The following is a 13,290-nucleotide window of genomic DNA, read 5'->3' as shown; positions in this document are numbered from 1 at the left end:
CTTCCTCTGAGCCTGAGGGGGAGATCAAAGCCAAAGAATATGGCGGAACCCTGAATAGAAGCACACCATACTGCAACATTTAGTTGCACCTCCCACTTGTTCTTGGGTTAATTCTTAATGCTTCCAGGGCCATTAGAACAACAGATGATATCTTTGGGTTGACACCTGGCAATACTAATAACCTGTGCAGTTGGGGAGGGGGGATGCATAGTTATTGTGGCTGTATGAATTAAAATCAGTTGGAGCAATAATGGCCAACCTTTTAAGCATTTTTTAAAAAATGGAAATCTGATGGAATTCTTATTGCTGTGTTATTTTTTTTCTCATGGACAGGGGGAAAACACACACACCAGAAACTCCACCTCCGCTAAACTCTGCTGGTTTCCCAGAGCATGTTTCACCTCTTCTCTTACTGCTGGTCTTGGCTGCAGGCAATCCAAGAGCCTATGAGGTAAATTCCAGGAATGCTTCAGCTGTTTCGCCAACTATGGCCTCTCCTGGACAGGGATAGTTTGGCCACGGTGGTACAGGCATTGGTAACCTCAAGATTGGATTACTGCAATGTGCTCTATGTGGGGCTGCCCTTGAAGCTGCTCCGGAAGCTGGAGCTAGTGCAGAATACTGCAGCACGGCTGTTGTCTGGAGCTGCCCCTTTCCAGTATGTAACTCCTCTGCTGAGGGAACTGCACTGGCTACCTATTCGCTACCGGGCCAGGTTTACGGTTCTTGTACTTGTGTACAAAGCCCTAAACAACTTGGGACCAGGATACCTGAGAGAGCGCCTTCTCCCCTACCAACCTGCCTGGTCACTGAGGTCATCTGAGGGTCTGCTCCTGGTGGTCCCACATAGATCCATCCTCCGATTGGAGTCCACCAGGGGCAGAGCCTTCAGCGTGGTGGCCCCCCTCCTGTGGAATTCCCTGCCTCTGGAGGTCAAGCAGGCGCCAACTTTGTACTCCTTTCGGCGCCTCCTGAAAACATCATTATTCCAAGAAGCCTTTCCTTAATGTCCAGCCATGAGTCACTGTTTTTGCTTCTTTTAAAATCTGTTTTAAGTGTTTTATTCTGTTTTTATTTTCATTCTATTTTGTACACCGCTCCAAAATTTTCAATGGGGAGCGGTATATAAATATTGTAAATAAATAAATAATAAATAATAAATAAAATAATTATTTTATTATCATTTCTTATTTAACCCAGTGTTCGTTCAATCTCCTGCTTTTCCTTGGCCCCATCTTCTTCCCTTCCTATTATTCAGCTATTGGGGGGTAAAAAAATGCAATAAAATAAATAAATACCATTGCCTCCCCTGTGTCAAATTTTAAACTGTGAGCTTTGAGAAGGGACCTGTATTTTTATTATTCTTTAAAGTACTACACACATTGATGGCACTATACACAAGAGTAATGGTCATTAATGTCTGTTTTCTGGGCTCTTTTTGGGAGAAAACTCACCCCCTCAAACCATTTTTAAACTTTCTGTGTAATTTATAAAACTGTTATTATTATTATTATTATTATTATTATTTATTTATTTATATAGCACCATCAATGTACATGGTGCTGTACAGATTACACAGTAAATAGCAAGACCCTGCCGCATAGGCTCTTAAAGGGGCATTTCTCTGAAATATTTATTAGCACAAACATCAACACTGGAGCGTGACAAATCATACGAAAAATGATATGGACTCTGGCCATGTGCAGAGCATTTTTTATTCTCTCTCTCTCCTCTCAACAGGCAACCTCCAGCAATATGAGATATCACATATTAGAGTTTCCAAGTCAAGAATGAGATTTAACTTACTGAATGTTATTCTATTCTTTTTAAATATTTGTATTTTATTTCATATTTTTAACTGTTCTGTGGCATTTAAATTTTTTTAACTGTTTGCAATCTGCCCAGAGAACATTAGATATTGGGCAGATTAGAAAAATAATAAATAAATAAAATGAGGGATTGTCAGGTTTAACCTCAGTACATTATCATCATCAATAATAATAATAATAATAATAATAATAATAATAATAATAATAATAATAATATTTATTTCTTACCCGCCTCTCCATTTGGATCGAGGCAGGGAACTACATTAGAACAGGAATCAATACATCTTAAAAATTCTTAATTTAACATTGATCTGGATAGGCCTGCCAGAAAAGGCTACTCTTTAAAGCTGCCTTAAAATCACAGAGAGAATTAATTTTACGAATCTCCTCCGGCAGGCCATTCCACAATCTGGGGGCGACAGAAGAAAAGGTCCCCTAGACCATTATTATTATTATTATTATTATTATTATTATTATTAGCTGCTTTTACAGCATAACAAACCAGAGCATTTTGGGTAATAAGAGGCTCGCCATGAATCTTTCCCAATTTTATATGACCACGGAGCTTGGAGTTTATTTGTGTAGTGCAGAAGAAAGGTTACTAAGGCAATAAACTGAAAGCCTGCTGGTTGCCAAGCAATCTACGGCTCTCCAAAATGTCCCCCCTCCCTCTATCCAATTCAGTTTCAAGTATATTTTGTCCTTTCAGCCAGGCCTGAACCCCACAAAAATCACCATAGCAACACAGAAGGCCAACTCTGTTCTTGCCACTTTGGGATGAAGCGAGGTTGTTCTGTGTCACGTTCTCCAGCGGAATGGGAATGCGCGCAGCGATGTGGAAAAGATGCGTCTGATGAATTCTGGGCTGCCCGCACTGCCATTCAAAGGACGAAACCTTCTGCCCGTTAGGAAAAAGACATCACTTGTCTCACTTCTAGTCATCCTTCTCCCCCAAACAGTGGCTGCTAAACCGTTTTACAAGAGGCCCCTTGCTTCCCTAGAAGAGAACTTTGAGGCCAATGACAAATTACATTAATTACGTCGGCTTTTTTTTTAAAGTGGTGTGCTCATGACATTTCATGCCTTTTTCTTTACAAGATGCAGCCACTGGTGGGGGTGTGGGATGGGGTGGGGGGGTGTCCTGAGATTTGGTTTGGGATCGCAGCACAGGGAGAGGTTTGAATAAACTCTTTTCCCTGTGTCATTTTCTGTTGAAAATCCCCCCTCTCAAAAGGGGGGATTTATTTTGTCCCCAAAGTGCTACTACAGTGGTGGCCAGATGGTAGGTCAACATCTATTGGGTAGAACTCTGGCTCATTTGCAGATCAGCAATCATTTCCAATGTGTCATCACAGCCGTAGCAAACAAAAAATCTTCTCTAATCCCCACCCTTCAAATTTGGCTTTTAGTATCCTTGATCTGTAGTAAATCATGCGGTATGGTAAGAAACTGGCACCGGTGAGCTACAATTTTGCCCCACCGGGCTCCAGTTGGGAGAATTTAGAGTGCTATAGAAAACAGAACATTCATTCATTCATAGTCATTTTTATCCTGCTCCTGGAATGGCTTGCATATAAAACAGTTCCTTCCCAGAGGTTTACAATCTAGAGAGACACGACACACAAGGATAAAGCGCTGAGGAGGGGAAAGGAAATTAAAAAGTAGTCTTTCAGCAGGGCTGGTGGAATGGCCCCATTTCCCCTCTCATCTCCCTCTCTACAGTCTGTAGATCCCACAAGCCTGAAGTCTGCCCACACCTGTGCTATTAGGTTGCAGAATAACCCTGTCCCCCTTTCTTTGCCACCAGGAAAATGACTCTCCTTGTCCTCGGCCTAGACGGAGCGGGGAAAAGTTCCCTAGTAAGAGAAATCCAGAGAGGTGAGTTGCTGAGCAGAACTCATTTTGAGCTAAGGTTTGCCAGAAGTTCCACCCCACAATCCCATTTCAATGCACAGAAGGGTTTACTGTAAAGTAGTAAGGGATGAGAGTGCCTCTGAGCCTGTGCAGAGTGCCTTTCTTTTATGCTAATTATCCCAGCCAGCCTTACACAGATGGGACAAGGACACAAACTGGCTGACAGGTAGCGCTAGGACTGGCCAACTGTCCTACTTTTCAGGGGACAATCTAAGTCTGGTTTAAAGATCAAGAAACCTAAGCATGGACAGCAAGGGGCTTGAAACTGCCTGCCAAGAGTTAATGATTGATATTAATTTTATTTCCCCCCACCAAAAAAAATAAAAATCAGATCACCTTTAAGGGTAAACAGCAGACTTAGCAGGTATATTGTTCACCTGTCCAGAGTGTTTCCGACTATGGTGAAAAGTGCTGTATTGCTATTCAAATTATAGACATCATTTCTAAATTGCAAATGCTATCCAAATCTGTGTCCTCTTCTGCCCTCTTTTTGGGGATGCATTTCCTCCTTTGCAGCGATGCGTAAGTGGCCACCCTAAGTAAAACGGAGGGCCCGCATTCGTTTACAACCCTTGTAGTGGATTTCAATTGCTACTGAGCCCAAATCGCGCCACCTGTTCTGACATAGGATTCACTACAATGAACTCTCGATTCTTTAAGCATGATTACTCTCTATAAAATGTACTTCTCGATCCTCCCAGAGTGCAGGACATGGAATAAGGGGCTCAAGTTACATGAAGCCAGATTCCAGCTGGACATCAGGAAAAACTTCCTGACTGTGGGCATGTCTAGACAGGGCGATATTCCATGGGTCATCCCGGGATTGCCACTGTGTATCCACATGACGCACAGGGGATCCCAGGAGCAGGGAGGGATGATCTCTCCCATTCCCTAGGATATGGCCCTACACTTTAATCCTGGTTATTCCAGCGGTCTCGGGATGATCCCGAGACCGTGGGAGGTGTGAACTGCCATCCTGGTTTGTCCCGGCTCCTCACAAGGAAATGCGAGGAGCCAGGAACCAGACACAGGGCATCAACAGGGGTAAGGTGGGGGCAGTGGGAGCGAGGTGGGGTTTTTTTTAAAACCATATCTTTTATGTTTGAGTGCTCCTGTGCTCTTTTTCTATTTAAAAAAAAAAATGGCAGGCGTGATGCCCTCTTCTTCCCGGGACATTGCGTGCTGCGTGTAGACACAGGGTGACGATCCCAGAAGTAGGTAAGTCCGGGATCGCCCCCTCTCCGGCCGTCTTCACCCATAGGTGTAGACATGCCCTGTTAGAGCAGTACGACAATGGAACCAATTACCTTGGGAGGTTGTGGGCTCTCCCACACTGGAGGCCTTCAAGAGGCAGCTGGACGACCATCTGTCAGGGATGCTTTAGGGTGGATTCCTGCATTGAGCAGGGGGTTGGACTCCATGGCCTTAGAGGCCCCTTCCAACTCTACTATTCTTCTATGATTCTACTGCAAAACAGAGGGAGTTGACTGCAATATGCAAACTTCTCTGTGTAATTTATTGAGGCTATTAACTGATCCTTGGTGTTTGCTTGTGTGTTTCCTGCTCTTGCCTCGCCGGCGTTGTAGTCCTGTCCTGTGAGTTGCTGCCCACCACAAAGCCAAACCAGATGGAGCTCCGAGTGGACAGGTTTGAGGTGTCCCTCGTGGACCTGGCCGGGGGGCAGCGGTCGTGGGGAACCTGGAAGGACCATTTCAGCACGGCTCATGGGATTATCTTCGTGCTCGACTCCAGCGATGTAGCACGGGTGGATGAGGCCAAAAAGACCCTCTCCCGTGTCCTGGGACACCCCACGGTTTCCGGAAAGCCTCTGTTACTGTGAGACACTCCTCCTGCTTACACTTTCTTTCATTCCTTTGTCCTCTGTGATGAATGGGTGGGGATAAAAGTTGGAATTTGTACCCACCTTTCAGTTCTGGTCAGACCCACCGAAAAACAATATATTGTCAATATCACACTTTCCTTAGGAAGGAAAGTGGCTGGAGGCTTCTTGGTGGGATAAAAGTACAGTTAATAAATAGTAATAGTTATTATTATTTCTCTTTTCTTGCTTATGGCAGTTTTTCTAGACAGACATGACAAGCTCATGCTGTCTTTTACTGATTGAGAAATTCTCCGACTATTGAACGTGTTTTCAACATGACTGTTTTCTGGATGTTGGTGTGGATGTATTTTGGTAGGCCCAGTTTCTGAAGGTTTTCTGTATAGTTTTTTTATGTGATGCCTGTGACTGATATTGATGATATTATTATTATTATTATTATTATTATTATTATTATTATTATTAATCTCTCTTTTCTCACTCGTGTCAGTTTTTCTAGATGGACAGGACGGGCTTTGCCAAGTCCTGCTGTCTTTTAGAGATTCAGAAATTTCCTGACTATTGAACCTGTTTTAAGTATGGCTGCTTTCTGGATGTTGGTGCGGATGTATTTTGGTAGGGCCAGTTTCTGAGGATTTTCTGTATAGTTTTTTGATGTGATGCCAGTGACTGATATTATTATTATTATTATTATTATTATAAAATTTAAGCTGTTCCTTGAACATCTGTTGCTTTTCCTCATACTTTGACCAGCCCCCTTAGAACAAAATTTGAACTACAAAATGAGCATTTGTTTGTTTTAACGGGATCTCGTCTTTCCCCCCCCCACCTGTCTGTGCTATCTTTGGATTTCTGCACGGACGGTTCAAGGCTGGCAAACAAACAGGACAAGATGGACGCCCTTTTGCCCTGTGAAATCATTGAGCGCCTGTCTCTGGAGAAGCTGGCGAATGAAAGCAAGTCCCTGTGTCGAATCGTAAGTACGAGGCAGGCAACCCTCTTCGCTCACATTGGCAACAGCCTGCAGCGTTCTTCTCCAGAAAGAATGAAGGAAACCTCACAAGAAGTCCTTGACTCACGAGCAGTCCTCCTTTGCAAGCAAGCATTCCTCCTCTTAAGGGTCCCACACTGGTCTACTCTGGAGATGATGATGCTTTGAGGGAAGCTAGGTGGTTGCTCAGCCTCTATCTCAGAGACCGAGTTCCCCTCCTCTTGTGAGGATGGATGCATGGCCATCTCCTCCAAGGAACCAGGGTCCTTCACATATCCTAACATAGACTGCTCCTCAATGTTGTCTGTCGGTGGGAGCTCCAATTCCTCCTCTGAGGAGGGTTCTTCCAGCGGGAGCATGGCATCAGGTCACAACATGTCACTAGAGGGAACCTGCCATTCTTAGCACACACACACACACACACACACACACATGGGTACATACACTTTAAACTTCTATAGCTATTGGGGGAGGGGAGGCCAAACAAAAGATCACAAAAAATCTGCAAGATTTTTAATGGGCTCAAGTTACAGGAAGCCTGATTCTGGCTGGACATCAGGAAAAACTTCCTCACTGTTAGAGCAGTACAACAATGGAACCAAACAATGGGTCTGGAAACAAAGCCCTATGAAGAGAGACTGAAAGAACTGGGCATGTTTAGCCTGGAGAAGAGAAGATTGAGGGGAGACATGATAGCACTCTTCAAATACTTGAAAGGTTGTCACACAGAGGAGGGCCAGGATCTCTTCTCGATCCTCCCAGAGTGCAGGTCACGGAATAACGGGCTCAAGTTACAGAAAGCCAGATTCCAGCTGGACATCAGGAAAAACTTGCTCACTGTTAGAGCAGTACAACAATGGAACCAGTTACCTAGGGAGGTTGTGGGATCTCCCACACTGGACGTATTCAAGAGGCAGCTGGACAACCATCTGTCGGGTATGCTTTAGGGTGGATTCCTGCATTGAGCAGGGGGATGGACTCGATGGCCTTGTAGGCCCCTTTCAACTCTACTATTCTATGATTTTACGATTCTGTGAGATCTCCAGACCTCTTCATCAGGCAAGAGGTTAAAAAAATGGAGGGGGGAATGGGAGGGAGGAAAACCTTGCTTGACGGTGTAATCCCATTGGCTGCACACTTATCGAATTTCCTTTCCACCTGCTAACTCAACTTGTGGATTTCTTTATTTTATTTTGCCTTCAATGGACCTGGGTGTTCAAGCTGTCTTCTGCCTTATATAATTATTTTCATTGACTTTTAATCACATATTTTCAATGTAATGAATGAGTATATAAAATATTACAACTTTTTCAACTAACAAAACACGTACATTACATAGGAATTCCAATTACAGTAAACAGGAATCACAGGAGTTTCAATATATGAATAGCCTTATATTTTTTTCCACAGAAGTTCATCATGAATTTAAGATTTAGTTGTAATTATCTAAATGTATATTTCCATAGAATCATAGAATAGTCGAGTTGGAAGGGCCTATAAGGCCATCAAGTCCAACCCCCTGTTCAATGGAGGAAAATCTGTCCATGACATGCTGGTGGTTTTCTCTCGGAACCTTGTTTGTTAGTAAAGTCTATTAATTTATACCAAATTGTATGGAAGGTGTCAGATTCCTTTTGTTGCCTTTGTGCCCATATCTGTTTAGTTAGTTTTTCAGCCAACACAATGTTCTAAAGATGTTCAACACAATATTCCAAAGATAGTTATACCACACAATTATTGATAGATCTGTAGTTTCTTTCCAGTTCTTCACTATTCTTTGACCAGACGCTGTCTTCTGTCTTCATCTCACAGGAACCCTGCTCAGCTACCAAAAAACTTCCCAGAATCCAGTGCTGGACCATTGTTCAAGGACTTCATTGGCTCTTACACACCATTGCCATCAACTACGGTGTTCTCTGCGCCCGCATCTACGAAGACGGCCCTGAACGACAAGCGTCACCAGAGCGGGAGATTTCGAAGAAAGCACAGAGATCCGGGATCAGGATGCGGGAAAACAGGTATGGCTCACCCACCCACCCACCTCCACTCCACCCAACTATGTGGACAGTTGAAGGAGTGGGCCACGCCAGGTCTTTGGAATGGCATCACTAGCATGGCCGAAAAACAGCATCAGCTTGAGTTTGAGGTGGAACTGAGCAGAGATGAAAGCTAAAATCCTAGCCATGCTTTCTTATTGTATTATTTATTTATTTATTTATTTATTTATTTATTTAGAATATTTATATACCGCTCCCCATTGAAAAATTTTGGAGCGGAGTACAAGGTAAAATGGGGGGGGGGGAACCAGAATAAAAACAGCTAAAACAAAATTTAAAAGAAGCAATAATTTAAAATTATAAAAATTTAAAAGAAGCATGTTAAAGAAAGGCTTCTTGGAATAAAGATGTTTTCAGGAGGCGCCGAAAGGAGTACAAGGTTGGCACCTGCCTGACCTCCAGAGGCAGGGAATTCCACAGGAGGGGGGCCACCACGCTGAAGGCTCTTCCCCTGGTGGATTCCAATCGGAAGATGGATCTAGGTGGAACCACCAGGAGCAGGCCCTCAGATGACCTCAGTGACCGGGCAGGTTGGTAAGGGAGAAGGCGCTCTCTCAGGTATCCTGGTCCCAAGTTGTTTAGGGCTTTGTATCACAATCAGTGCTGGGGCCAAGGGTAGACATGGTGGGGCACCTGTCATGGGTCCACACCCCAGGAGGGGCCCACTGACAAGAACTCCATGAAATTGCACTCTCTCTTTCTCTTCCCCATTACAATCTGCTTGTTTGTGTGCCTCTCACTCTGGCCCAGACAGTGGTGGTAGTGAGAAGGAGGAGCAGTAGAAGAGGTTAGATCAATTCCTGGAGGAGAAAGTTATCAATGGCTACTAGTCCTGATAGCTATGTGCTCCATCAAGTAGCAGAGGCAGTAAGCCCAGGTACACCAGTTGCTGAGGGACATTGGGAGGGGGGGGCTGTTACACCCGTGTCCTACTTGTGGGTTCCTGGTCAAGAGCTGGTTGCTGACTGTGTGAACAGAATGCTGGAATAGAGGGACCGTCGGTCTGATCCAGCAGGGATCTCCTGGTGTTATTAATTGCTCACTAGTTTTCTACCCATCAAGTGGAGGCAAGAAAAGAGGGGAAGAGCAACAGCAACTGGTTATAATGGCAGTGAGAAGGTGGATTTACTAAAGGAGGGGGTCGAAGGGCCCTCAAAAACCTGGAGCCGGCATTGGGTCTCACAGTTCAGATCTGAGTCACTCACACTCCTGTGAGACAAATTATTCCCATTTAACCAACTGTGAACTGAGCCTGGAAAAGAGTGATTTGCTCAAGGGGCCATCAGCGTGTCCATAGCTGAGTAGGGTTTGAGACCGAGTTCTATATCCAACGCTCTACCCGTTGGATGTAGAACTTGGTCTCAAACCTTCATCATACCTTCACCGCTGCCCAGGAATCTTATAAGGTGGCAGAGCTTTTATTGGCACCTTTGGTTAGTGATGAAGGAAGAGAAGAACAGGTGTATTGGTTGTTTTGTATTTGGGGGGTAATCTGTTTATGTCTACTTTTAGAGAGTCACGGGCAAGAAGAAAGGGCTGCCCAGAAGAAAATGCCAAGACGGATGAAAGCAAAACCACAAAGCTGTCCGAGAACATCCTCTCACAGGTAACCAGTGATGTCGCTATATTCCTTGGCAGAAAAAGCTCCTCTTCAGAAACTCAGTTTTGTTTAGTTAATTAGAGACATAATGACTGGGTTCAGACAACACAATAACCCACACTCAAGAGTTGAGAATGGGACAAGTGTGAATTGTCGTTGAACCGTGGGTTGTTGTTGAAACATAGGTTATTGTGTTGTCTGAACCCAACCATGCTAACAAACCATGTTTCAACCATGATCAACCCATGAAGACAAACCATGGTTTGTTGTTGGGCCATGAACTGTGAGTTGTTTGTGATTAACAAATCATGGTTTGTTAGTGTGGCTGGGTTCATAAGACACAACAGCCAACAGTTCAGCAACAACCTACAATTCAACAAAAACCCATGACTCAGGCCTTAGCTAGACCTAAGGTTTATCCTGGGATCGTCCCAGGGTCGTTCCTGTTCATGTAAATGACACACAGGGGATCCCAGGAGCAGGCAGGAATGACCCCAGGATGATCCCGGGATAAACCTTAGGTCTAGCTAAGGCCTCAATGACAAGCCACACTCACCCGTACTCCAGCTTGTTGTGTTGTGTGAACCAGCCAGTATAAGGCAGCTTCCCATGTCCAGTGTCAAACAACGGATCTGTGCTGTAACCCCCACACACACTATATTTATGTGCACAGCTCATTAGGCATGCTAAAACAAATAGATTACCGTTTTCCCAGTAATCTAAGCAGTGCAAGAGAAACGTATGTGATTGAGTTACCATGTCTTAAAATATTTATAAGTATTCCAATAAAAATAATTTATAAGGCAAGTTTTGAAATATAACATTTCAGCTACACTAATAATGTAATCCTATACATGTCTACTCAGAAGTAAGCCCCATTGAGTTCAGTGGGACTTATTTACAGGTGAGTATAGACTTGCAGCTTAAATGCACTATATTGATTTTTGTCTCCTTTCCTAATCAAATATTTCAATTCAACAACTTTTGGCCACGGGGGGGGGGGGGGACATTTGAGATATTTATACTGTATGTAAAATTAATGTGGTTTACTTGAAAATAAACTTTAAATAAACATGCTAAATCAGTCAACAATTGATTTAGGATAATGACTATTTCGGGGAAATTTTCCAGTTCAGATTATTTTGGGAAACTCACATGACTGCGCTGCAGATAACGTGCCCCTTTTGCTGAAGTCCTGTCTTTTGGCATTTCGCCCCTATAACCAGGACCTAAAACCTAGATACTGAGCTCTTTGTTAGATCAAACTGCCCTTACAGCAGGCGGTGGAAGTTGTGGAAGGATAGGAAATATCTTTTGGGCAGATCCTGATAGAAACTCCATCCGAACCTGAACCAGGGAGAGTAAAACAGGTGCTTTTATGCAATGCACAAAAACAGTGGAGCAAAAATGTCTCTGGAATATGACCAGTTTCTATACATAAAGCATCTGAAAATAGCACATTTTATTTAGGGCACATCCTACAGACCAATCTGTGTGTCTTCCATGATCACACTGTACACGCAGGGACTCAGACTGGATGCAAAACTCAGCATCCTGAGAATAATCAACTTTCTAAAAAGAAACATGTAAGTTTCTAACACTCAAGCGTGTGAAGGTAGGATGGCAAATATGGAGGCATTGCCTAATGAAATCTACCCAGAAACAGGAGGATCTCTGAGCAAGGTTTCCAGGGAGCAGATGGTCTGAATTTCAAGGCTTTGCTTAGCTCATTGCACTTCCATATTACTCGCAGAAGCAGAACAGATTTTGCAAAATTAGCAGATGTATTTGCACATTTTGTGCAGGTTGCAGGAGACAGCTTTTCTCAGCTCGAAATTTTTATTTTGACGTTTTCAAAGTGACTCAGAGAGCAATGTTTAGGCAGAAAAACAAGGGGATTCTCCTTCACACTGCTTGCCCTCCTGTTTGGGGTGGGGGAGGAGGAGCACACACAGGGGAATCTCCTTGTTATTTCCAATTATAGATTGGAGATAACAAAGGGATTCCTCTTCCTACCCTTTCCCCAAGCCCCCCAGTAGCTTCCAGGCTATTGGTGTGGGCTTGAGAAGGAAAGGGCCCCCACAGATAAAGCCTAAGCATTCACAGGCCAGATGGGAAAGCTCTATTGTTCAGATTACACCTACAGTCGGAAGGTTCCCTAGCCAAGCCCTAATACATGGAACACAGAGCTGGTGCTGAATCTTAATATTCCAGTTGCTGATATAGGACGTGCTTCCTGGGATCCTCAGGACCCATGCCACAGAGGGATTTAAATGTCCATGCCAACAGCTTGAACTGAGCCAGAATCAGACTGGTAGCCAATGTTGTTGTTTTTAATACAGGCAATCCATTTGCGGGCAAGGACATTTTGAATGACAAATTTCTAAAACTGCCCCTAAAGATAGAGAGGCTGTTTACACAACACGCTAACCCACATTCAGTGGTTGAGTGTGGGTTGTTTCAAACTGTGAATTATTTGTTGAACAATAGGTTAGCATGTTGTCTGAATGCGGCATGTTTTCCACGGGGTGAGTTCTCGTGCCTGGGTGGCTTATTAACCATGCATTGTGTCTTGTTAAGCACTGTGGTGGGACCCTAAAGGGCGGGTCCCCGTGGTTCGCTGAGTGGCGGTCACAGACTCTCAAGACACAATTTCCCTCTCTTTAGAAGATTTATTACAAGCAGCGCTGCAGGGTGACAGTCTCAGAAGACCTGAGGAACTGCCCAATAATTTCAGGAAAGGCTAACATATTTATAGGGTCCGTTCCCCTTAGATACAATGGCAGAACCTTCCCACCAATCATAATACAGCTCTGCAATACGATAACTAATGAGAAGCAAAGCATTTAGGCATGTACAAAGTTTAAGTACTACTCTGACTAGAATACACTACATATATGGGTACTGCAACAGCTACAGGAAATACATCTCCATCTGTTTCTTTTATCAGTTATCTTGCCTTGCAGACATCTTACTCCACTCTCCAACTGCCGGAGTGGACACCGCCTGTCTTGTGATATAGTTTCAGCATCAGCTTAATCGTGAAAGCAATTCCAGCA

At 43.9% G+C, this 13,290-nt stretch overlaps 1 protein-coding gene across 1 annotated transcript in view; it reads left to right on the top strand.

The window, feature by feature from the left end:
* Window positions 1-392: 392 nt before the first annotated feature.
* The window catches only part of ARL13A (ADP ribosylation factor like GTPase 13A), a 39,782-nt gene continuing 26,884 nt past the window's right edge, over window positions 393-13,290 (top strand). The window contains exons 1-6 of the mRNA XM_063141743.1: window positions 393-451; window positions 3,637-3,707; window positions 5,330-5,579; window positions 6,454-6,559; window positions 8,387-8,592; window positions 10,144-10,237. Coding sequence (XP_062997813.1) covers window positions 393-451; window positions 3,637-3,707; window positions 5,330-5,579; window positions 6,454-6,559; window positions 8,387-8,592; window positions 10,144-10,237 — 786 coding nt within the window. The remainder of the gene's footprint in view (window positions 452-3,636; window positions 3,708-5,329; window positions 5,580-6,453; window positions 6,560-8,386; window positions 8,593-10,143; window positions 10,238-13,290) is intronic.

This window comes from Elgaria multicarinata, chromosome 15 (assembly GCF_023053635.1).
Source record: "Elgaria multicarinata webbii isolate HBS135686 ecotype San Diego chromosome 15, rElgMul1.1.pri, whole genome shotgun sequence".
NCBI classification, from domain to species: domain Eukaryota; kingdom Metazoa; phylum Chordata; class Lepidosauria; order Squamata; family Anguidae; genus Elgaria; species Elgaria multicarinata.
The sequence above is the reverse complement of the archived record's forward strand: the minus strand, read 5'-3'. Positions and strand labels throughout refer to the sequence as shown.